Below are 27039 nucleotides of genomic sequence, written 5' to 3' on the forward strand. Positions count from 1 at the left end.
ACTAAAAACGATACAGGTAATAAAAGTCGGTGCAGACTTTATATTGAAGTGACAAATTTGTCTTCTGTGCTTGAAAAGTGTGCTCTAGTGACAATAGCACTGCCATTATCATCCAAGTATTGTGTTACGGTGAAACTGCCAAAAAGATTTACGACATGTCGCCGACCACTCCCCGATCTCTTCTCGTAAATCCATGGAATGGCCGGTGGAAATCGATAGACAGTTTATCGATGATCGGTGAAATGCGGCCGTCGGGTAATTGCTGTGAAAGCTACCAGAATAGGGCCCTGGGATTACTTGTGTAGGGCTGAATCTTAAGATTATGTTGATTCGAACCAATATAAACTGAGAGTAGGACATGGAATTAATACATCAAATACAACCAGTACACAAGTTTTAAGCAACCTTCTACTTTTTTTCTGGACACGGAAGCACAGAAATCACAACACTCCAAATGTGACGAGAGCTTGTGGCGAGGCGGTAGAGCGTACAAATTACATCACAATTAAAACAAGCATCATTAACTACCGCTGCGTTTTATGAGAAACTAATTAAATTACTTTTGATCGTTAATTTAACGAGATGGCTATAAAGCTCTTCGTGTATTTAAAATAAAAACAAGTATCATGCATTTAGTACGTTTAGGGCGGATTCGACCAACGTCGAGTAACTTTTTACTCACGAGTAAAGTACCAGTTACTCGCGAGTAAGCAGATTTTGCATTCTATCAAACCTGAAACCAAGATAACTAGCTTATCCCAAGAATAAAATGTTATACCGCCAAAATTGACCGTGTAACGAGCTTATCCGAGAGTAATTTTGTAATGGCGGCAGCACATCAGCTGATTAGAAAACCGTCATAATGACATATAAACACATCTGTCAAAACATAAACAAAAGTACGTTAAAAGGCAAAGTCTCAGAATAACAGCGAATAAAATTTTAAAACATAAACAATTTCATACTTTTATAATCCATTCAAACTAAGTTGGCATGTCATTTCTATTGCATGCTTTGAAACGCAGCTATTTTTATTTTAGTTGCATTACAGTTTCGTTCCTCGTTCATTCAATTTAATCATGGTATAACTTGGTAGAATGCAAATGTACTTATCCTAGATATTTACTCGCGTATAATTTTAATTCCGGTATAGTTATTCTCGTGTAACGTGATGTTTGGACGAATTCACCCTTAATAGAATGAGATATAGAGTCGTGTTTAGCGCAGCAGCGCTCCGAAACTTCGGTTTTCTTAAGCTAGAGTGACCCCACTGTTGATTTTGATCTAAACAAAACAAGCCAAGATTGTCAACCTCCTAAAGAAAAAAAGAATCTTGCTTTGGTTGAGACCCGAGTATATTGCTATGAACTGAAAACAATGATCGAATACATACAAGTGTCTTACGTAAGACTTTCTCCTATCAGTATCGGCATCACAATAACGATGATGAATATAATAGAGTGTATGAGTTCACGGGCTCGGCTCATTTCACTGTTGCCGGCTCGTGGGCGGTCAAGTTCGCCTTTTGTTGATCCCCTGTGCGAGAGGTCAATGATACTGTGACGCGGCTCAATAGAGACGCTAGACCTCATACGGGCCGCCCGCGCCGACATCACTCACTATCTTCTCATTCACTTTTTGTGTGAACAGGTTGCTCTCTAATTGGATAAATTATCGGCACAATGTGCTTTAGTTAGAGCCAATAGAAACTTCGTTACTCAGTGTAAGTGAGTCTGTCAGTTGAGCGTTTATTAGTGGCGGTTGGCGCAACCGCGATAGTTAAGTGACTATTGTAGAATTAGAGGTGATTTTGCGCTAAATGACTGTTTTAGGTGTACATAAACCGCAAAATAGTAAGTTTTAGTTTGTTTTCGAGAGAGAGTGGTGGACCGCGGCGACCCACATGCCCTGGGCCGTGAGTTGGCCACGGACCAAGAATACTCACAATATTCCCCATTACGTGCCGATGGACTGTTGCAGTTTGCTAACAAACGGGAAATGCAGCTCTTTGCCAAATTTCAATGCTATATTTGTGCAGTTAGTTCCAGCTCTTTAACCGCTTCCGTATTTGTGTAGGTAATCGGCATATTTGATGGCTAGATTAAAGCGAGTATTCCGTCATGTTCGTGAATTGTGTGTGAGGATGATTATTGTAGAATTAGCGATGTTGTCTGAGCAAACACAAGCGGCGCCGCGCGGGTAGAGTGCCATCATGCTCGCAGGATTATTTGCACACTTCACACGAGACCATTCGGGTGTTAATTTAATGATTTCACAACCCTGAAGTACACGTTCAAAAACATGTTTTTCGGATCCTAAACAAACCATTGGTACAAATGGTACTGAGAAATGCAGTTAACAATGTGATCCTGCGTGCAAACAATACCTTGCTTAAAATTCGGATATAAATAAAAAACTGCTTTATAATGAAAATAGCTGCGATCGTATTCTCAACCTACAAACTAATCATTAGGTAAACCCATTCATTACCTTGTCCGTTATCTGAAATCGCCTAATCACCATACTTATCCCATATAAGTGAATAGGTAGTTCCTAAGACAAGTAAAGAAACAAAACAATCCAACCTCAATTCAAGTGAACTAACATTGAAACACGCCCACTGCACGATCTCAAAGCAAATTGTTAGCACACAAACACTCTCTCTGAAAGGTAACGAGCCCTAGACCCTTTTACTAGACACCTTTCGGTTTAGTGTCGGACAAGTGAAGTTTTGATTACGATCGAGAAAGAAAACAGTCGAAGGTGACATAAGAATTGCTGACAGCACAGTGGTTAGACGCTATTACCAAGAACAAGCCAAGAATCGACGATTCTCAGGAAGTATCCTCGCATCCTGGGTAGGCAAGTAGGCGTAGGCGGGGGGTGTTAAAAGGGGGTGTTTTTTTTTTTAAATTAATTTGTCTGTCTTAAAATATTTGTTTAGCATTTAATATTTATTTGTTAATTAATAGTAAACACTACTTGACCCTGTTTTCTCCTAAAGCAAGGGTTTCATGGAAAGTTGAAAAGTAGGTCAATTTATTTTCATAAAAAGTAGATTCTTTCTTTCAAAAGAGGCTGGCATTACTCCAATCTCGGAGTCAGATTGTTATCAAAGCTTGAAAAATCACCTTCCCTCGCGACCGCATTGTTACGTCACACGCCGCAAGACCACGTACATTATGAAACAATTTAATTCGAACCCCGGACACGTAAAGATACTTATAGTAAAAGTCACCTTCTAGATACCCGCTAAGCTTCAGACCAAGTCTTACTAACTTCAAGTTCTTTCCGATATGTTTACTGAGTTAATTTATTTTTTATTTATTAACCTTCGGAATTCCAAGAAATAATACTTGTAAGTGAATATTAATAACGTCTTCACGCGCAGACGAGAGGTTAAAAATTTCACGCGATCAAAACTTGACACTCATGTTGCGAAAGGATAAAGGCTCATGTATTACACGCTCAATTATGTCGTTTTTAACAAAAGGTTTTTCTGCTTATCATCCGTCTCTGATAAGTAATGGTAAGCTTTATATTCCAAATAAAATGTTGAGTCTCAAAAGAACCGTGGAAAGCCTACTAATATGTGCCCCATCGCTTTGGAAGTAAACTTGTTACGATGAACTTAAAACAGAGATGAGGTGGGTAATAAAACTAATGGTTCTGCAATAGGTAACACCTAAGACTAACTAGATCTCCAAAAGCTAGGTAGCTAAATGAGAATACAATCCGAATTATTGGCTTTTTCAGTCCGAGTATGGGTGCAAAGACACATTACATAATATCTAATAATGTTTAATTCGGCGCTGTTCGCATTTTTTTACTTAATATTACAACAATTAATGAATTAACGCGTTCAACAGCATCCATATGGTAGAAACACCAGGAATACAAAAACAAAACACGCCACCGTTGGAATCCACGCGGGTATAGCAGCGGGCCTAATGAATGAAGTATCTGAATGGACTCTAACAAGGCAAGCGGGATGCTACTTTTTACTGCTTCCACTGTAAACACTAGTTCTTATGCCATTCCTTGCAGATTTAATGATGCCGCTGCCATCCTAAGGTATAATTGAGAAATAAAATGTCAGCGATGATAATATAATTATAAATAAAATCAGCCTAAGGCTTTTCCGTATCACTGTACCGTCCGTAGCTATCGTCAGAACTTTTGTGAAAACTTTCTAGAGCTTACGAATGCAACAGTGTCAGTGGCTTTCGTGACATGTCTTCGTGCGACCTCGCACACATTTCCATATTATGGCTTTGACTGCCGAAACATTTATAAATCCCCGAGGCTGTGAATGGTAGTCACGATGACTTATGCGGTGCTTCTAAAGGTTATTTCACAAAACATGTGATCGATGTGTCTGAGTCCGTATTGATTGATATGTTTACTAGCTGCGGGAGTGTCACGAGTGGAGTAAACGACTGATGGATTTACGATTTGTGTCTGACATATAGCGGCGGCGCCGACATCAAACGATTATCATTATCATTACCGACCGCTGTATAATGAATGCTGATTGAAATCTCGTGTCCTACACCTTCGCTAATGTAATAATGCACTACGACCTAAAAATGAAACTTGAGTCTATAGGTATAAGACTGAGAGAATATACCAAATCGTTTAATAATACTTATTCGTATGTGCCATGCATTAGGTAGCTACATGTGCAATTACTTTGAGATTATATTAAATGCAATTGTGTAGATTGATTTATGAACACATTTAATTGAGATTGTATGATTTATAGTCGCTGTAATGTAATAAATATCTATTTGTTTTTTGTCATTCAATCAAAGCTTATTTAAGAAGAAGATAAAACAGTTAACGATACTAAACAAAATCGTGTAGTGTTAATTTAACTTAGATAATTTAAATCATACTATTCTACAATCTGCGCTATTGCTATAAAAACTCAACTTTATGATACCTAAAAAGAAATACAATTCTAGTCTTCATGCAGTATGAAGGCACGAGAAAACTCGACCTTTATGTATATTTTCTTGTCCCAGTTTTTCTTATTTCTGTACACATCCCTGAATATTTCATATCACGCCAGACGCGATAGATAGCCCAACATGTCACTTTCAGGATTGAATATAATATATATTTCGTATGTTGAAGAAATCTTAGCCCGTTAAAATATACGATCGTATTAAAAGGTACTATAGATGGTAAAACCATCTTATCTTTCCCGATTTAGGATAACGGTTTACGCTCGTGTCCGTTCCAATACATAAACTCAAAAAACGGGAGACGAACATTCTTTTATTACCACAAGCAGAGTGGTTTCAGATCCTTTGATATCGGTTCCTTTTATCCGCAACTTCAATTACAGTAAAATCTGCACTTTATGGATTTAAAATGAGGCAAGTTGCTGACTGAACTCCTATAAAGTGACTTATAAAGCTGGTCCCATTGTGCACTTTATTGAAGTGACGTCATCTACAGTAATGTCCGCAGTATGGATAAGTTGTGTTTGTAAACAAGTCCTATTTGCTGCCGTCAGCAGTACGAGATCTATCGAAGTGCCACGCGATCTGCCGGGATGTTCACTGAGGAAGGTTTAATGGGCGCAGTTATGCAGACATTAATAAACATATAACAAATTGTATAAATAATGGTATATATTTTTTAAAATTTATAGGTGTAAAATATTTTGTTGTTACTTTCATTATTTAATTGGAGGTAAGTGTAAAAATACTTTTATAAATTAGGAAAAACATTTCAGATATTTTTCACACCCCAAGTTCTACCAGACAATATGACAATCATTGTTGCAAAGTTCAATCAAGGCAACCGCCGAAGTAGTCACGCTCCATGACTTTTTATTAGAAAAGCACAATATTCTCCGATGCGCTACGTGCATCCTGATTGTGACCGATGTGATCACAAGTTGCTCCTGTCGGTTGAATGCGACATAAACATGTCACACCGCATCGACGAGTCAAGGATGACTCTGAAACGAGCTAACAAGAATGATTTCTAACCCTTTGTGTGACAAACTGCCACCGTGTCGGCATTCTTATAGGTGCAATTTTCGAGGTATTTGCCCGCAAAGCAATTTGCCTCGCCGGTTTTCCTAAAGGGAAAATGGTTATATTGTACCTGAAAAAAATGACCTTTTTAGCCATTTTTATCGATATTGACGACAGGTCCGAACCCCCATCAACTTGAGTGAATGCTCATAGGACTTGAAGTTCAAATGTTACGGATTGTTTTGTCCCTTAAAGCAATATCGGTTCAGTAGTTATGAGTTTATTCATTAGTAGGTACACACCAAATATTTTCTCTTTCCATAATAATATGATTGAAAGACAATTGTATGAAATACCTACCTACTATAAAACTAACAAAATAACTTCTAAATCGCATTAATTATCCTCTCAACTACACGTAGTACGCGGCTTTCTACCTTCATAATTCTAGCCACTCGTACATAACTAGTAATAATAATAATATATGACCATGTAAAAGTTTTTTTAGTCTATAAAATGTCCCAAAATAACGCTTAAAATGATACTCCATTAGGACCATTAGGCCTGAATTTATGCGCCTTCTAGATCAAGCGTGAAATGACTAATCAGTTTCCGGAGAGCCAGGCAGAGACCTAGCTATGGCCTGCGCCTGTACTTCCGGAGTGCCTCCCACGCTGGATAAATAGGCTCTATTGTTCATGGGCAAAATAAGGCACATCCCGGAGGTACGTCTTTGACAATTAACTGTTTTAAAAAGTTAGTATAAAGATAAGTTAGTATAATTAAAGTTAGTAAAATAGTTGGTATTTCTTGAGTGCCTAGCAGCCTACGGATATTATTCTCTTTCTAACCTTGCAATAGGATCCTCTTCCTTACTATAAAGCTTCCGCCACTCTGCAATTTAAACTGAACTGCTTTTAATTAAACTTTTAAACAACTTTCACTGCAGTTTATAAAGGGAAAAAATCCCCTAAAAACTCTGAGCCGTGTTAGATCAAAATGAAAGTCGTATTTATTGCTTTCTGTGATTCACTATTGATATTCCTGCAATAATTTACTTAAGTACCTCTATAGGTACCATAGAATTAGTATATACTAAGTCTATGATAGGTACTGTCCTATGACAGTCGATAATTTTTTGTCATAGAGGTACTTAGGTCATTGGCACACATATTATCATTATCAAGAACGGTCATTATAGGAACGGTCATTATATCAAGAACGGTCACTATAGGAATATAATTCAATAAAATTATATTAGAACAAAATCTTCTGCATGACTTTGTGTCTTTTCTAAACTTAGGCATTTATGCACCAAAAAGTATTTATTAATTACATTCTAGGTACCTCTACTAAACCTAATGCAATAAATAAAAACCGCTGAGTGAATTTTAGTTTTAACAGGTCCAAATTTAAAATGTTTCAAACTGGCCCAGGTGGAGGATTAACTTTTTGTCCTGACATGAATGGCCTCTCGGTTAAACCGACTATAATCGGATTATCTTTGGCCGACAAAAACGAAAGGCAAACAACATTCATTATGTATAGTGACACGGTTTTACGTAACAATAACAACCCCTTCTGACCGTTGGAGTGGAAAAAAAATGAGTTGACGAGCAAACTTTTTACTTCAAATACTTGAAAAGAAAAAATGAGTTTTGTGATCTTGAGCGTAACATTTTAATAATACCTCTAAAAAACTTTTCTGAGAGTCAATATTTACGTTACCTAACTTTGCTTGGGGTACGACTCTCACAGTGTACATTGGACACTGTTGTTATGAATATTACCTACAAATGGTGGTATGAATTAAATATATATATATGTATATTTTTTGTGTTTCCTCACCCATTTTACTTAAACGATATAACAAGTCAGTAGCCCTGTTTGTTTATACCTCGATACTACTTATTTCCACCTTCGTTAGGAAGCCGTTAATGTCAAAGGTTAGTTGGACCAGATGCACTAATAAATTACCTGTATACTGTAACTGAGATGTTTACAAGCCGCGCACCCTGCGGGGACGAAATAATAGCTTCAACCATTATTAATGTTCACAAGCTTAGGTACACGGATAATAAGAATATTCCTAGGTACATATTTCCTTGTATTATGTGTGTTGTGCGTCAATTTACCCCAATGTACATACTTATAAAACCTTAACTATTATTAAGTGTTTGTATTATTAAGGCTTTATGTCATCAACATAATACAAAGCGAACTATAAGCAAAGTAATATCTTATTTTGTCTACCAACCTACCTAGCTACGTAGCAAACCTCTGTAAACTAAACTACATCCGTGGTAATAGAAAATATACGCAAAAAATACAGCACCGCAGTTTGTATAGCATTAAAAAAAGCTTGCCACAGCGAAGTGTGGACGTCAATTGTTTCAACGAGGCGCTTCGCACTCCGCGATGGCTTTCAACTGAACGATGTGCGGTTTGTACGAAGCTCATGTTGTTCTATTTCTGTGCCATCTAACTGAATTTGTTTCTTTAAGTGACTTCGAAAAAAGGAGGAGGTTTTCAATTCATCTGTATGTATTTTTTATGTATTTCCACCAATATCTCCGACATTTATGGACCAATTTCGTCAATTCTTTGTTTGATGTGTATAACGTTTTCCTCAGGGATGATCCCAATTTTTTTTAAATATATTACCCCCAAGGGTGGGGAAAAGGGTAAAAACATGGTGTGACTTTCCATTTTGGGCACCTATTAATCGTTTCTATTGTAAATGAGCCAAATAAGTGCCGGACGTAAAGTCCATTACAGAGGCCCCTTTCGTGCACCCGTTACTTCATAAATGAGTTCTGAACTTTAAATTTACAAATGTCTCCGTATTGTTACAGCAGCAACACCAGTCGGCCATGTTGATCTGCTGGCTGACGCTGGCGCTGCTGGGCGCGGGCTGGCGCGCCGCCGACGCCTGCAGCTGTGCGCCCGCGCATCCGCAGACGCAGTTTTGTAATAGCGACTTTGGTGAGTTGTTTAACCGGTGGTGGATAATTAGGGGAGTTATAAGTTTGGTGTGCGTCGTGTCTGTCGGTCTGTCGCAGTGAAATCGGTGGATTTATTGGAAAATAATTTTAATTTTAATTAGATTAGTTAGGTGCTTATGTGATGAACACGTAAGTACTACGAAATGAGAATTTATTAACAATAACATATATCACATCACAATAGCATCTAGTATCCATGACGGCAACGACGACTACAAAATTCCCAAAACAATCAAATCTTATCCTAGATTTGTGTATATGGGTCGCGCAATAACAAATATTCTATCTCAAATAGCTTTGACTCCCCAAGCGGCGAAAGATATCGCAGGTCGTTGCGTCTTTGCGAAATCGATATACTTGTCTCACAGGCACCGCATAGTGGCTCTATCTAAGTTAGGCTGTATGCTGGGGCTGGATGTAAACCAAGCAAGTGCGGGTTATAAAATATGTGACACGCTATTAGAATAGCTACAGTGAATGACGTATACAGTCAAATATCATGTGGCATATAGTCAAATATAACTCTTTTTTTGTTTTTACAGTGATCGTAGGGAGGGTGCAGAAAATGTTCAAAGGCAACGAGTACTACAACGCCTACAAATTGAAAATTCGCAACGTTTTCAAAGTAAGTTTGTCAAACTTTAACGCAATTGTCTTAGTGGTAACGAAAGGAGCCAAAAAGCGTACTTATAACCCTGTGTACCCTGGGTAGTAGTGGGTAGCCAGCGACGGACAACTGATCTAATGGATAATCCTCTTATCATGACTGATCCTGCATTCAGATCTACTTATGGTCCTACAACACGCTAATCTTTTAGTTTGATATAATTAGTATACATACATAAATACATATAAATTATGTACTCACAATTGTAATCTCCCAAAGGGTGACTGGAGCGAGCCACTCGCTTTTCGCTGCATACATTTGTACTCACGTGATAGGCGTGATTAACATGATATAGTTATAATTGCCTCTGTAACAAAACCTATGTACTATTTCAGAGTTCACCAAAGGCCGCGGTGGCGCTGAAGTCGAGTCGGATCCTGACTCCCTCCCAGGACTCTTTCTGCGGGGTCACGCTGCGGCCGCGGGAGACCTACGTCATCACTGGTATTTTTTTTTTTTATTCTGTCGTATAATATTCTATATGTCTGCCTATACTTTTTCGCTATTTGAGGAGGAAAGTGAATACTGTGTTTCAATAAGACCTTACCCTTTAAAGTTTTTCGTACTTTTTAATTACATACAGTATGCTAATTTTGTATTGTTTGCAAATCTATGGGCTCCTAAGAAATATGTATATTCTTTTGTAAATTACAATGTCTGTCTACAACTTTCAGCCAGTTCATTTTTCATCTAACATCAACTATTGTATATAACACTATACGCGTCCACTTCAAGTGATTTGTCTACCATAAGTACCATAACTAGTTTGCTACCTATCGAAACCGGACCTCCATAATAAAGGCACTTGTACACTTCCGTATTCCAGGCACAGTCCACCAACTCCAGGCGCACGTGAACCTGTGCGGGCTGGTGAGCAAGTGGCGTGACGTCACGCCGCGGCAGAGGAAGGGCTTCCGCATGCTCTACAAGCAGGGCTGCACTTGCAAGGTACGAGGAAGAACTGATGTGTTTGTCTATGATCAACCTCTATGGAATCTATATAGTCTATGGTGACCTCTTGTGACTCAACTAATAAAATGGCCGCTTTACAACAAACACGTTTATGTATTATTATTTATAATTAATTGCTAACCCGCAAATACTTCAATGGCGACGAGGACGGATAAAATTTACGCACCACAGGTGAAATGTGAATAAGTTAAATTTGGCAGGAAGCGAAAACGATACATGTGGGCAAATCGCAAAATGGCAAGCTGAGCAGCGGGCGAGAGATGCGAGTCGAGAGGCTCGCGGTTCGCTGCAACTTCGAGGACGGCCGGGGCAGGCGCGGCGGGACTGAGCGACAGGCACGAGACCGGCGCGCGATCAGCTACCGGTGATGAAGATACCCGAAGTGCACGCGGCCAATATCTTTTCCCAAGACTTTTGCGGTGGGACATCAGGCGGCGAGTGTGACAGGCGCGCTAGACCACCAAGAAGGAAATATATCAAGATTCAAGAGCAGGCGGCATGCAGCAGAGAGGCCGAGGCCCTTGGTGTGGGTACACGCAGCGAGGGAGCAGGCGGTGTGCCGCGAGGCGGTGCGCGACTCAGCTGCGGCCGCGGTGGACGCGCCCGGCGGATAATTGGCCGCGATCAGGCGAACAAACGTCCACGACTGTTCTTTGTTGTTAAAATGGTATTGGGGGAGAAGAAGTGCGGATAAGTCATGCTTTATAAAGTGTTAATTTAGTAGGCGTAGTAAGTTTCCTAGCATATGTTTTGTACTTATACAATATTTGATATCTAACCCGCAAATACTTCAAGAACACTACAAAGTCTTCAAACATACATCCTGTAAAACTATTTCTACAGAAACTTATATACTTAAAATACGCTAGGTGAATCCACCCAGGTGAATTAAGTCGACGGCAGCTGAATATTTGACTGGGATTCATGAAGGGAGCCTTCCCGAGTGACGTATCAACTGTAACTTAACTCTGTGATACGTCTGAAGAACTGGGCATTCAGAGATTAACAAGTACTAATCTTACTTATCACTAATCTTATCACCATGGTGACAACCCTAGTTCCGCTCTAGTGGCATTCACCAAATACGGTAAGAAGAATATTTCACTTCAGAATAATATGAGGCTTTTTCAAAACTATAATTATGATTATTGCCAAGGCCACGCTTGGTAGGAGATGTTACACAATACAAACATTTGAAATAGCGGAAAGGAAAAGACTATGTATACCTACTAAATGTAGATCACTATCACACACAGATCTTTCAGTAACTAATTGATAAAATAAAATATTCACAAATTACTGGCTCCGTAGTTCCGTACATAATACGTGATCTTTCGGATTAAATGCAAATTGACCGAGTTGATCAGATAATGTCATTCATCGCATGTCACGCTATGCATTCCAAATTAATTAATCGTGATTAATGTAATTTATGCATTGTGAAATTTTATGTCTCTGATTAATACGTGGACAGATTATTAAAAGTCGATTTTTCTCTGTTTTCTTTAAAGAAACATAAACATAATTACAATAATAATAACATGAAAGGGCAGGGTCTAAAAAGGCCGACAAGCTAACGTGATATTTAAAGGAAACCTTTGTCATCGTATTTCAAAGAAGGTCTTCAAAAAGACAAGTTATGAAAAGATACGTAAAATAACTTATATATTTTATTTGTAGGTACCATGTATCCCACCTACTTAATTTTGTGTATATCTAACGAAAATTGTAATTTAATTACTGTTAGCATTAGGCCAGTTATAACGATGTTTTATCAAAAATAATTTCTGGTTGTTTCCCATGAGTTAAACTTATAACACAATGATTTCCTCCGCAGGTCCACATGACCAGACGACGGACGAAGTCTCCCAACACGTGCGTGACGAACTTCAACGAATGCTTCGAGAGCCACGGCATCTGCCTGCACGACAGCAAGGGGAAGTGCCGGTGGACCAGGTAAATAGATAGTTTAATAGTAATAGTAATATATTTATTGCAAAGAAGTTTTACATTGGTCTTAAGGGTCGGCAATAGGCAATCGAGGGTTGGCATTGTCATAGAATTATGTAGTAAATGATGCTCTACAGCCTTGAAAAAAATCACACAGGTAGCCGAAGAGTCTAGCTAGGTGCTGAATCATTCGAATTTAAGTAAATGCTTATGGATAACTGTAAATTAATTACGAAAAACCAGTAAATCACACTCCCGTATTGTAACTGTGTCGTAATTATCAAGAATTTTCATATGATTCTTATCAAATTATAAAGATAAATGCTTGGACTAGGCGCTAAATACCTTGTTTTTTAATAAACACACACTTATTTTGTGTAAATTAATCCCAAACTTGAGCAATTTTTTTCCCTCAAATCTTCATACAAATATCTATGGCGGCTTTCTGTGTTATAAAATCATAAACACAAGTGACGCTTGACTCAGTTGGCCGCTGGCCTCCAAAGAAGGGTCACGTCGGTTTAGGCAGCACTGACAGCTCGCGATCTTATCGTGTACAGATACAAAATCACTGCACATTGGTTGTCATTGCACTTTTTCAACTTTTATGACACCAACATAATTTGATTTGAAATTGAGGAAGCATAATTCTTCCAGTATATTCAATACATTAAATTAAATTAGATAGTGTGCAATATTCTCGTGACATTACAGTCTCGTAAAGGTCTGATGAGGAGCAGGAATATAGCGAATGGATCTAAGTGATGACAATACGCACGAACATTAGGTTAGGGATCAAAAATACAGTCTCTTGGTGCTGGTTGAGGTATGGTCTCGTGAGGATCTGATGAGGGCAGTAACACGGTGGTGGCTCAATTTTATTTCAAAGATGTTAATAGCTAAAAGCATCGAGTTTAGGCTATTAAGTATGTTTTTCAGAGAGAGAGAAAGAGATTTTATTTTTCCTCTGGATGTGTTAGGTTTACTGGGTTTACTAAGTTCATTCTGTTAATGGCATCAAGTTGTTATGTGTTCATAAGTAATAATTATTTATTAACAAAATGCTGTTGGTTCTCCACGAAAATGTAAAAATAAAAATAAAATAAATAAAAATAAATTCGTAACGTAAAATTGTCAATGACGGAATTTCTTCTATAGACAGTAGCCACAAAAAAAACAAACGATAGATGGCGTGATTTGAAGATAAAGATACATTTATTCGACACATAGACAGCAACAACAAAAAAAATACAGATTTAAAGAAAAGAAACACATACTTATACAAAACAACAAAGAAAAAAAGGATACACATCAAAATAACTGGAAAAAATAAAAGCCCCAATTTACTTGTGTGGGACAGGGAGTACCATAATATTTTTTTTGGGGTACTCCCCATCTATGCGAAATATTTGCTTGATATCTTTACCCGTTTCTGAGAAAAAGGGCGGTGACAGACAGTCAGTCAGACAGACGGACAACAAAGAGATCCTATAACGGTTGCCTTTTTTCTTTTGACGTTCGAAACCCTAAAATTAAGTAAAAATATTATGCTGCTACCAAAAAATGTACTTACAGGTATTGAAAAAGCGGTATATAGTACTAAACAAATTATAAACAAACAAAAAACCCGACTGCACGCTAAAAAGATGAAAACAAGTCCCAATGTTAATGGAAAGTATCGTAGGCGGGGACCAGCAGAGGGTTCACCATTTAGCTGAATGTTACTTAGAAAACGGCCTTGAGTGGCGGTCAAGTTGGTCCCCGCCTGCGATACTTTCCATTAACATTGGGACTTGTTTTCATGTTTTTAGCGTACAGTCGGGTTTTTCGTTTGTTTATAATTGTATTTTTTTATTTGTAGTTAACTTTTTAGTTGTTTTTATAATAATAATAATAATATGTGGGGACATCTCACACACGGTCATCCGACCCCAAGCTAGGCAGAACCTGTGTTATGGGTGTCGGACAACTGATATATCTACACAAATACATAGATAGATACATACCAAATATAAATATCAACAACCAAGACCCGAGTACAAATATCTGTCTTTAAACAAATATTTGCCCCAGCCGGGAATCGAACCCGGGACCTTCGGCATAGCAGTCAGGGTCACTAACCACTACGCCATTCAGCCGTCATTTTACGTCAAATTTTACGTCAGTAGTTCATGATCATTTTTTATTTCAATAATTTTGGTGTTATTATTTAAATACCTTCAATATGCATATTTTTGTAATGTGAAAATCAAGCCCTTTCATTTGATACCTTACACGGCAAAGTTGAATTATTATTTTTTCGATCATCACGTTATGTCCTCTAGAGGGCGCTATGTACATTTTAATGGAACGTCACATAGCCTATAACCATTGCGCCATCAATACGCTTCTAACAATACCTCATACATCAAAATCTATCAAGCCGTTTAGGCTACATGAGGGAACAAAGAAACAGACAAACATACATACATACAATCAAAAAACATTACCCTCCTCCTTCGGCAGTCGGGTAAAAAGGAGTAAGACAGGGGGTCATTCTGAACTTTTGCTTTTGCTCGAGCTTTGGAAATTAACAAAAATAAACCTTTTTCATAGAAACTTTGTTGGACATGTGACTTTTTACCATTGGAAAACGAATATTTTTTTCGCGAATTTGCAAATCTCGTCGAACAAAAGTTGTTCAGAATGACCCATTGAGTCATCCCCTTTTGGCTTAGTATAGCCCTTTTGCGACACTATGTATTTACTTTGCTTTGTCGTCGGGGTTCAGTTGGCTGGAGGATGCCCGAAACTTATTATCTACACTTTAATACTTGTAGTTACCTTTCTACAAGTAAATACCACATTTGTTTGAGAAAGCTAATCGGGTTCCGAGTATAGAGTAAAGTGGCACCCCTATTAATTTCTACTCTTTCCTGGTGCCTACCAGTGTAAGTAAGAATTATACTTACTTACCCTAAAATCACCCAAAATGTACTTGAACATAATTGTCAATAAAGTTGGCGAGTAAAAGTTTATCGACCCACTGTGCAAACTTACATGTGTGCGTGTCACTGCGTGTGCTGTGTGAAGAGCATTGAAAACCCAAAATTGGCGCGGCACGTCACCCTGTACGGGGCCTTAACATTATGTACGCATGGTCCTTCACATAGTGCCCTGTAGGGCATAGAAAGTTTTATTCTTATATCTAGGTAATAATATTCTAAGTTTACTCTTTCACTCCGGTGGGAATTTCTATTTCGCTTTCAACTTTTGTCAATTTAAGCACGCGAATTCGGTGCGTGATGCTCAGAATATTCTTTGGAGTTTTGTTTTTCATTTAGTTTATGTTGCTCTGATTTCTTAGCAATGTACCTATGTAATAAAAGCATGTGTTGAGTTTTTAGTTATACTTGAAAGTAATAAATGAAGGCTAGATCTTACTATTTTCTATCAACTCCACAATATTGAAGTCATGAATTCCAATATCAACATTATAGTCTCATGGTTAAATATAATTTTGGATTATCCCAAAATCTGTTTACGTTCTGTTCAGCTAAGCGGTGGTACTCGTATTCAGGACATTCAATATGTATGTGGGAAATAAATACCTTCTTAGATATTTTCCGCACGTTTTCTCTTTTCCACGAAAACCCATATTTATCTTTATGTAATGAATAGCCAAGTCAGAGGTAAATGCGTGCAAAACATCGAATAGCTAGAAAATACGGCTAGAAAACTAGCTCTACAGATTCTACGGATACAAAATGAATGTAATACTTATCGAAAAAGTTCTTTTAGCATTTACTGTAAAAAGATTTCAATAAAATTTAAGCCGACAAATCTAGGAACATTACCTACTTAAATTACTTCTCTAAATAATAATAACGATATTATAATTTTTGGCTTTTGTTTTATAGTGTTGTTTTAACCATTTCAAATTAAAAACTCATTTTCCACTTAATACTTATTTATTCCACGCATGGGGCGATCCAACAGTTCCTCAATCTCAAAATTAATGAGAATTCCGCGCCAACATTAATCACTCTGTGTTTGCTTTTGAAATACAATTACACGAACATCCCTTTGATGTTAAATACAGCTTACGGTGTACTTCTAATGAGATTAAACAATTATTTACGTAATTGTACTAACAGACAGAAATAAATGAACCGAATTAAATTAACTATTGATAGCTGATTGCATTGTGTAAAATGTATTAACCACTTTGTCAAAGTTTTCAATTAACATTAATATTTTTCGAAATGTTTGCAAAGATAGTCTGCAGGAACGTCCGAGCTAATTTGAATATAGAAATCGAAGAAAAATAACACATAGGTATTTGGTCTCTATGACTAAGGCGCTGAAAGTCTCGGCATATAGCAATAGCAACTCTGCCTACCCCGCGAGACATCTTTCCTTATGTAACGTAAGAAAATAAGAGAAGAAGAAAAGCTAATGTGAATGTGTGTTGTTTCAGGGCGCCGGCGCTGACGAGGTGCTTTCAGTCGCAGCGAGGCAACGGCACGATGACCTGACTGCCACCGAACCAATTTATTTAAACACTAATGTACCTTCCGTTTGTAAACTACACCGCGACTCACCGTTACTAGGGGAAAATTCGAAAATAACAAACACTACCTGAAAGTGACTTGTTTTTTAAGTTGGTATTTTGTTGAGTTAAAGAATACTGGATTCGAGGGTAGTTCTTGTACTATTTATGTTATGTTATACTTATTGTATTTTCGGTTCTTCAGATTGCATTTAACTGCACACATAACAAACGGGAAACTCGTTTCTTTATTTACTGTTCTAAAATACAAGTAATTAAGTTATTTTTCATGTTCACTCTGTGATTTTTCCTTTCCGACGAAATAACTAAGGTACCTAATTGTTGTTTTGTAGTTGAGAGAGTAATTTTAACGTTATTTTTGTATTATTTATTGTAAGTTAAAATGTGCCACTATACATGATGGAAGTCATTAGCGGTCAAGTTCAAGACTGGACATTAAGTAGGCGTTTTATCCTGAACAATTTAAAATGAAAAAAAATTACATTATTTAAATAAAAGTTTACCGATTACAATGGTACATCTAACTTTGACTTGATCACTAATGAAATTCAACCTAGTATTTGTGAATTAACAGTTCATAGTGATATTGTTAACATAGGTTAAAATAAACCATTTTTATAAAAATCTTACATTGTTTTTCTATTTTAAGGTATTTTTGAGAAGACTGAACTATAGTGGATCCATATAGCATATAGTTGACTTGAACAAGAAAAAAATCGCTTCTATCATCTTTGATCACATCAACACTTCGTGGTTCAAACTCCGAAGTGTTGATGTGATTGAATTAATTCCACACGCCAAGAAGAAGAAGTCGATTATACCCTGGATATTCGATCGATATCTACACAAAGTATTGTAAGCTGAAATATGTGATGTCTGCTCTCAATGTCGTTGTGATTATGGTCATGGCTCGCTATGCACACTGCACACGCATCAATCTAAGCTGAAATACACGATGCACTCTCCATCTCGTTGTGACTATGACCATCGCTCGCTACATAAAGTGCACACGCAGCACTGTAAGCTGAAACACTCGAAGTACTCACCATGTCAGTGTGGTTGTGGTAGTAGGTCTGCTCGATGAGCGGGAAGTTCTCCCGGCCGAGGCGCCGCTGCAGCTGTAGCAGGTGCCCGAACACCCAGGGTCGGTCCTGCACACACACATACAAGGGTTAATTATACTCTCGTCTATGTGAAGCATTATGGTGTCGAAGGAACAGTTATAGCAAGATGGCCGAAGGACGGTGATCAGATTTAGTCGACAGACAAGTGGAAAAGTTAATCCGTAAAACTCAACTGCAATAGTGATAAATTAATAGCTCACACACAGTGTACACAAATCTTTTACTCGCCGTAGTGAATGTAAAGTATCTACCATAGAGGGCTATATTATTTTATCTGTAGTACGCCGATAAACAAATGAAAGCATATGGCACATGTAAGTAAAGTAGCCTACTGAAAACTGAAATAAACATAATTTACTCTTTAACTGTACACTCAAGACTACAAAAACATACATAAGGGCTGAAACATGAAAACCTACACGATGATAAAGTTACTCTGAAAAATTTACTGCTCAAAGTTATTTTACCCGCCAAGTGTAATGTAATTTTTTTCGTCATGATTGCCTCCGTAAAAAGAAAAGTCGTGTAAAAATGCGTATGATGTGTTCACTCGCTCATTTTCATAACTCATACTGTAAATATAAATCTGTATTAGTTGTATGTGTGTCTTCTCACTTACGAAGTAGGCCTCAAAATTTACACATTATAAATACATAAGGAATACAGTCATGTTGCGATCAAAAACAATAAAATGTTTAGGAATAAAGATTAATAAAATACGATTTATCTAATTTTGTTAACAGTAGTAAGAAAATAGAACTTTGCAAGTCTGCAATAAACTTTTCGTTATCTAAAACTAAAAAAACTTATAATTCTTATAAAATAACGACATACTTTTTACAACTTCAACTAACTAAGAGAGAACATAAAGACAAAGTTTCGCAAGATTTATGAAATACAAAACGTGCTACGTAGATTTTAAGAGCTTAAAAGTGTCTCGGCTGTCCTGAAATTAAAATGTTTTAATGTAAACTAGAGATGGCGTCTAGACGTGCCTCGCTGTGAGACTAGAGTGCCTGAAAACTTGCGACTAACAGAATTATACTGAGTGTAAAATTGCTTTCGAGCTTTCGTGTCTCAGGAGTAGGTTTAGAATGTAGGTTCAGTGCTTCCTAAAACAGAAACTTTTACACAATCTAAAGTAATGTAAAATTAAGCTAATACTAGATCCGTAGATTTTGAAGAAACTACCTACTAAGTTCCTTATTTCAGTTTTCAGGAAACCTATAATACTAAACAAAACGCACCAAAAATACGAATAAAAATGATTACTTTACTACTTTTGCCTCTTGCTTCTTGTCAGCTCCATTCCCAAGTGAATTCACCCGGCTAGTCTAACCGAACTACAGTATGTTCTAACCTGGAAGTGGTAGATGGAGTTGAGGCTATTCAGCGCCGGCACGCCCCCGAACTTGAGGCCGAGCAGCAGCGAGCGGTGGTCGGCGCCCGCGTCGCGCACGTTCTGCCGCACCAGCACGAACTCCGGCCTGCGGGCAGGGCACGTCAGTCACATGCTGGCTTGGAGTGGGCTAAGCTGGCCTAGAGTAGGCCAGCCTGGTCTAGTTCAAGCAAACCTGGCCTAGATTGGGCCATCCTGGTCTATACTGGGCCAACCTGGCCTAGACTCGGCCAACCTGGTCTAAATTCGGCCAACCTGGTCTAGACTGGGCTAACCTGAGCTAAACTGGGCCAAGCCACATTGCCTACCGTACCACCACAGACACATGGGCGATTAACAATCCTTAGGCAGCGTCGCTCGTCTGTCGAACATCTGTCAGTAACAGACAAGTAATGTCAGATTTGACAGATTTGACGCTACTTATGGATTATTAATTGCTCTTTAATTAAAGCTGGTTACCCCACTGGCCCAAGAAACTTATAAAACACGTTAAATTTTAAATGTAGGAAACAAATAACTGATGATGATGAGCAGGCTGTTAAAAAGAGTATAGTAGATCCAAAAGTCCCTTTCACTTTTACAGATACCCTGTAGAATACTATAAATAAATAAATTTTACAGTGAAGACTAAACCTTCAGGAGAGACGACGATCTTTCAGTAGACAATTTTAAACTAAAATTATGTAGAGAACTCACTTGAAGCACCGCGTGACCTTGGTGCCTCCGCGGTACACCGCCATCGACACGTTGGCCCCGTCCGAGTTCGCGGTCACCGACAGCTCCTGCCAGGGACACGGATTATTTGTTACACATCATTTATGGTGCTTAATATTGTTGGTGAACGACATGAAGTTGCGGCAAACGACGGCGACGTATGTCGTCGGGCTTTAGTAGCTTCCAAATGAATTGAATAGAAAATAGTAGCGATGGCTGCTGCAAAGTCTGCATGGTCGTCGGCTGCCAACTTGCAGCTTTAGTTAGTGCATTTGAAAGAAACAAATGCGGAAGAGTGATTCAAGTAACCTCTGATGAGATATTTTACTTTCTAAAAAAGCATTTAGTTGAAGAATGCATTAAATGCTTTTAGCATTAAGTTAAACTTTTGCACACTTAGGTACACTACAGGTATTTTATGTATATGTTTAATATTTAATGACTAAAAATAATACTAAATGAACTTACACCTGTCCTAACACCAACATGCTTCAAATTGAGGTACAAACAAATTAGCCAGGCTATCCTAACACAAGCACACTGCGCCATTACGAAAACATGTGACCTGAGTGCTTTCGGACGCTATTAATTAAACACAACACATCTCGGCTTGACCAGAGCTAAGCTGCTTCAGCTAATTGCCACCAACTTCTTGACCTTCTAGATGAATCTATACACACCTATAGCTTTTACTTAAGCCGTGATGGTAAATCAATATTAATTAAGAATGTAGGGCCAAGTGGGCACAGGGCACACAAAATTAATAAATGATGTATTTTCAATAATGATGATGTAGTTTAACAATGTGACCTTCATGAGTCGAGGTAAATATACTGACAGACCCATTATGAAATTAATGTGACTATGTAGGTAAATACCTATGTTTTATTATTTTTTAAGATATTATAAATAAAAAAATATGCAAAGAAGTATTGATGTTTAAATTTTGCCATCAATTTCAAAGCTCCTTAAACTACTAGAATTTATTTCGCTAGAGACTGTCGAAATTCCTTTCAAGTTGTTACCATCTCTGCAAGCTCAGACTACTTTAAACTCATTTATTACTAAACTAATTTCAAACTCATTTTGCTTGGGCTTTGTTGTACATAAGTGATATTTTACGTCTGAATAAACACATTATGCTAACTGAACCAACGATTAATTTATAATGTAACTTAGCTAATTTGTATTTTGCATAATGCTTTTGTATATTTTATAGTTAGCTGTGTTGCGATAAGTTATATAGAATTACACAGATAGTTATTTATTTAAATTTTTTAGTTAACTTAAGTTTTGTAACCCATTACATAGGTACCTACCTTGTTTTACAAAACACTATTAATGGGTAGATCCTAAGGGAAAACCTACATTAGATAATACATAACTACAGTATGAGTCATGTGCGGAGATGCGACGTCATCGAGTAGACGGTACTCGACTCAGACACGATAAGTATAATCCTATTACTGTCCACAGCTGAGTACTCAATCGGTCGACTGGAAAATAGCATTCTTGCCATTTCATAATTACGTAAGCATTAAATTATAAAATAGATAAGTTATAATATAAGTAACATGAATAATTTGTAAATGTAAATAAGTCACAGAGACCAAACAAATAAAAGGCGCGGTAAAAAGCCGAATTTGAAATTTATCCCCGTTCTTCGTTTCGCGCTGTACATTTTCTCCTCCGATGTAATTATGCGAAATGTCTTTTTCTCTTTTTGACGCGTTTGAGGTTAAATTTAGCGTAAAATGGCGCATTTTTTTCGCTTTCGTCTGTTAGGAAGATTAATGATAATCAAGTTTGTAAAGGTCATTCTTAGCTGTAACCGTCGAAACTGTAGCACACTGGTAGAAGGTACATACTGTGAGCTCAGCCTCGCTCTAATCACTGAAAAAAATTATCACAAACCAACCCAGACTCCCTTACTATCAAACGTAGACTAAAGATAGTCTGGTTTAGCACCGGTTATAGTCAATAGTTTAAATACAAATCAGTAGACTTAAGCCAGGTTTAACCCAGAAGTACCTTTATTCTCCGTTTTACAATAAGGGGGATAATCTTAACAATAAGCCTAAATTGACAATGCACATCCTGAAGTCAACATGACTCCAATCATCTCAAACCTAACCTAGAGTGCTTATATTATGGCTCAATGGGGAGAAAACCTAAAAGCTGATTACAGATGGCGCCTTAGGCGACTGTGCCTCATTCCCCAGTTCTAATTGGTTGTTTCAGTCCCCATTTTTCTCCCCAACAATGTAATTGGTAACCTAATAGTGTGCCTTTAAACACTCGATTGTGCTGCCAAAGCTTCACTTGTTTTTTTTACACATTGACGATACTCACCCTGAACTCAGCCTGTTCGACGCGGATGTCCCACTCGCCGGGCAGGCGGCGGCCGCGGAAGTACTTGCTCCAGTCCGTGTTCTGGTCGTCCACCACGAGCAGGGTGACGCAGCGGTCGCGGTTGTACCCGCGCCCCACTGATGCCACCGATGTTACGCTCCCTGTGGCGGTTATTGGTTAGATGTCAGATGTGGCAGATGTGGCTACACGGGCTCGTTATCGACGTAAATAAAGGATTGGTGAAACGAGTTTAACGACGTCGATTAAGAACCTGTGTAGCGGCCGTAGAAAAGTTAAGCTTACCAATTTGAAGTGTTTTAAGACTTTTCAGGCTTCCTTCTTCAGGGTGTTACAAAAATAGCATACACTACGTTTCAGCTCACATACCTTTTTTGCAACACCGTATACACTATAATTATGGAAGAAATTTAAGTGCCCTCTATATATGTGGACACACGTCCACCTACCGTGGAAACCGTGGATCTATTACTCCGTTGCCTATAGGACAGGTGATTCTTCTTTAGTTATTGAAAAAGGACCCTTGAAGACAGGGAAAAACGATCAGTCAACATTGATAAATATTTAAGTAGGTACTATTACAGGATAAAGATTAACATAAATTTTAATACTATTAGAACCAGAAAGGGATTAAAGTAACATCATAAATAATTTACTTCAGCAACTCGACACTCGAGATGTAATCACGTAACTCAATTGTGAGCTTAGAGGAGTTAGGAGAGTTGTAAAGGCTTCAACAGATTTACCTGTCACAAACAAAATAAATTAGTTCCAAAAAGGCTTCGTGGAACCTCTGGATAAATCAACGTTTATTTACGAGGTAGCCGTCTCTCATATTCTAGGAATGTGGAGAAAGCCTTGTATTTATGTGTCCCTAGGGCGCTCTGACCTTACACGATTTTAATACAGCGGCTTTTGGGCATGTTTTCGTTACACTCAATTTAGCCTTACATGACTCGTGAGTTGACTTATAAAGTTACTCGGTTTTGTCTTCTAATTAGACTGTATTTCATGTGTCTTACGTTCCATTTAATTCATCGGAGTTAGAATATAGCTCAATAAAGCTGAAGGAGATTAAAACCTAAACGGTTTTACGTTCGTATTACTCACTTGGCTTATAGCTTCCCTCTACCGGATATTGATGAGTAAGTATATAGAATTTATAGCAACTGTCGGGAATAACACGTCCAGTTACCTAGAAGACCTAATTGAATTTTCACGATGACCTTTGCAGTATAATTTGATAGACAGTTTCATATTTTATAAATGCAAGACTTTAAAATTGGTACTAACTGACAACCGTATGTGGTACATCAAGTAATACAGCCTTTTTCATCTTCAGTTTAGCTAATCCACTGCTGGACGTAGGCCTCTCCCAAATATGCTATCTAGAGCTATCCGCGTCCAATCCTAACCAGTCACCTTTTGCAATCGTCACCCGACCTCCTTGTCAGTCTCTCAAACCATCAATTACTGAATGAATAGGCGCTTTGTTACTTTGAATAGGTAGAAAGGTGTATAGCTATAGGTACCTACTAATAAAACTGACTGTACTGGAGGGCTAGCACGGGGCGCAATTAAGACGTGCCAAAGTTTTGCATCGCGCTCACTCACATCACGCAGCCTCAAGAGCGAGCGCTACGAAGAACTTTTGTCACGTCTTAATTGCTCTCCGTGCTAGCCCCTCCGGATTGAGCGGGAGATCATAACAAAACTCACCAAGTAAATTGGCGCCCTGGTCCCTGGCGGCGCCAGTGAGCGACTGCACGCGCTGCAGCAGAGACTCCCGCGACTTGGCGGGGGACGAGGGGGCGGAGGTCCCCCGCGAGCCCCCGCGCAGGTTGAGCGACAGGTCGCCCCCCGCCGGGGCCGCGGGGGCCGCCGGCGCCGCCGACGTGATGGAAGACTGGCTGCTTATACTGCCACCCGTCGCTGGAGGAAAAAGAGGTTGAGGTGGCATTGCAGAAAACAAAGAGTCTTTGGGGGTAAAATGATGATGACACGGCCACTGCTGACTCAGGCTTTGTTGCTGAGCTCTTCTGTGGCTAACATAGCCATAGCCAATATTGGACTTGGCGGTAAACGTTCGTCCACCATAGTTAGGCATAATATTGAATCTAATATATGCTATATGTATGTAGAGCCATTTCAAAGTCCAGTTAACGTAGGTAGAGAGTAGTACGAGATCTGAACGTGTCAGTGTAGACTAACCAAACTAACTAACCTTGGTTAGTTATCAAGTATATTCCAATATTGAGTGTTTGTAACTCACCCTGGGAGGTCGGCCTCTGGCTCTGCGGCTTGGGCTGGCTGGTGGTGGCCGGCTGCCCCGTGTAGGGGTCCACCTCGCCCTCATCGCACTCCGACTGCAGGTCTCCAGAGCTGAATCTGCGCAAGGCCTCCGCTGAACTACACGCCACCGCGCCACGCGTCAGGGAAAGGTAAGTAACGTAATGTAACCTCCACTCGATCAACCAAAGCCAATTCACCACATCTGCTGCTTTCTTGCGCTCTTTATCATTCTAAGTTTACCATCCAGGAATGATTGCTGATATGTATATTATATATATATATTACTGATCAGCTTGTACCAGGTTTTTTACCTGTCAGGTTTCCTGTTAGGTTTGCTAGCATTTCTGCGTTAACATGCTGTTATCACGATGTTGCTCATTAAGTGCTTCATTACGTATGCCAGAGCGGTGGGCAGATTTAATTAGTGTGGACTAGTTGCGTTCGGCCACGGAATGCAAATTACTGTTGAACACAATCGAGCGGCAATGATGTCGTCACGCTATTCTATCCCGTGATGTAATTTCTATAACCGCTATTTTTGTGCACTCATAAAAGCGACTACAGCCTTGTGTGTAGCTAAATGGATGACGATATTTCAACATTTTGACAACCCTTGAGTGTTCAGGATTTGTCATGGTTGTAGCAGTAAAGACGTTAAGCCAATAGCTCAATATTCAAAGCACGTTTCCACGAGGGCAAGACTTTACGGCTGAAATATGGAATAAATCGAATGAGACGCCGTCCGCGGCCGAACGTTCCGGAAAAGATGGACATTTTCATACGACATCGAGAACAATGACATCGATAGAAGCGCCATGCATTGACGATTGAAACTTAGGTTTTTACTTGTTGGACTTGCTTTGTAAGTTACTCTTTTAAAAATAATATACTGATGAAAAGAAAACTTTTCCCAAGAAATCCACGTTTAGTACATCTACCTTAGTAATCTTAAAATTTTCTGTATTTGAACCAATTTCGATTATTTTGTGTGTATAAGTTTCTTTCCCGTGAATTTAACGCACTTCTCGATGTAAAGAAGTGTGTTATGATTTGATCATAAAATTTGGGGCTCTAAATTCGCGAGGCAACGAATAAAAACCTTGTGATCAGCGTGGCATGGTCTGAATTTCCGTAACTTAATTTGCTGACGAGTGGCGCTACACCGTTTGTGTAAGGGGCAGGGTAGGAGGTGCGGGATGGAGGGGTGGAGGGGTGGAGGGGGGGGGGGAAAGCAACGCGGTGAAGCGATGTGGCTCTTGCAATGGTATTTCTATTTTCTACCATTACAGTAGGTACAGTTGGCTGCAAAGAAACCTGACCGCTTCTCGCTAGCAATGTTATGCTTTTTATTATGTATAGTTATGTTTATTATTAAGGGGTAAGGTTTCAGTGCAATGCCATTGTTAATTAGAGTATACGACACTGAAAACGTTGCTCATAACAGAAAAAAATATCCTTTATAGTCAAACAGGAATGTATTTTACCGCAGTTTTTCTGTTAGTTGCATATCAAGAGTAGGTATTTTTTCAAAAAATGCACAACCTCAAGTTCAAGCTTCTAAATCTTAATTTAAACAGAAATGAAGCATCTGACAAAAGTAAAGAGACACGAAATTGCTCAAGTTTTATCAAATTTGTTTTGTTGAATTTCGAAGCTCTGAAAGTTCAGGCAAGAAAATCTCATAAAAAACAGACATGAAAAGTTGGGCAACGCACACTTATGACATGCTATATAAAATTGGCTAGGTTTAGGTATAGAAATATGTTTCCGAAAATAAATAACTACTCAAATACCCTATAAGATAGTTAATCAATTTGGACATCAGAGATAGATAGAGTGGAAAATAGATTTTATTTTACTTGAATGAGATCGCGAGAATGTTTAAAAAATACACTTTCAAAAAGCGTACAATTATTTATGTATCTTCCTCTGATGTACACAAATATTTTAGATAAGAAGAATAAGAATAATATTTATTCAGAAAACTATAGGTTGTATTTT

General features: G+C 38.5%; 2 protein-coding genes across 3 annotated transcripts in view; one reads left to right on the forward strand and one right to left on the reverse strand.

The window, feature by feature from the left end:
• The window catches only part of LOC105388015 (metalloproteinase inhibitor 3), a 37585-nt gene extending 19817 nt beyond the window's left edge, over positions 1-17768 (forward strand). The window contains exons 3-8 of one of the 2 annotated variants that reach the window (XM_048629314.1): positions 8849-8978; positions 9541-9623; positions 10001-10109; positions 10492-10613; positions 12475-12593; positions 17047-17768. In XM_048629314.1, the coding sequence (XP_048485271.1) occupies positions 8867-8978; positions 9541-9623; positions 10001-10109; positions 10492-10613; positions 12475-12593; positions 17047-17104 (603 nt within the window). In that variant the 5' untranslated portion in view covers positions 8849-8866 and the 3' untranslated portion in view covers positions 17105-17768. The remainder of the gene's footprint in view (positions 1-8848; positions 8979-9540; positions 9624-10000; positions 10110-10491; positions 10614-12474; positions 12594-17046) is intronic. The other variant, XM_048629315.1, reaches the window with a different exon arrangement.
• LOC105394127 (synapsin) overlaps positions 1-27039 on the reverse strand; it is a 64493-nt gene that overhangs the window by 36347 nt on the left and 1107 nt on the right. Inside the window, exons 3-8 of the mRNA XM_048629090.1 lie at positions 25019-25134; positions 24466-24678; positions 22729-22889; positions 20359-20444; positions 19624-19750; positions 18186-18290 (exon numbers count right to left, since the gene is read on the reverse strand). Of these exons, the coding sequence (XP_048485047.1) occupies positions 18186-18290; positions 19624-19750; positions 20359-20444; positions 22729-22889; positions 24466-24678; positions 25019-25134 (808 nt within the window). The remainder of the gene's footprint in view (positions 1-18185; positions 18291-19623; positions 19751-20358; positions 20445-22728; positions 22890-24465; positions 24679-25018; positions 25135-27039) is intronic.

The sequence above is a fragment of the Plutella xylostella genome, chromosome 22 (assembly GCF_932276165.1).
Source record: "Plutella xylostella chromosome 22, ilPluXylo3.1, whole genome shotgun sequence".
Classification (NCBI taxonomy): domain Eukaryota; kingdom Metazoa; phylum Arthropoda; class Insecta; order Lepidoptera; family Plutellidae; genus Plutella; species Plutella xylostella.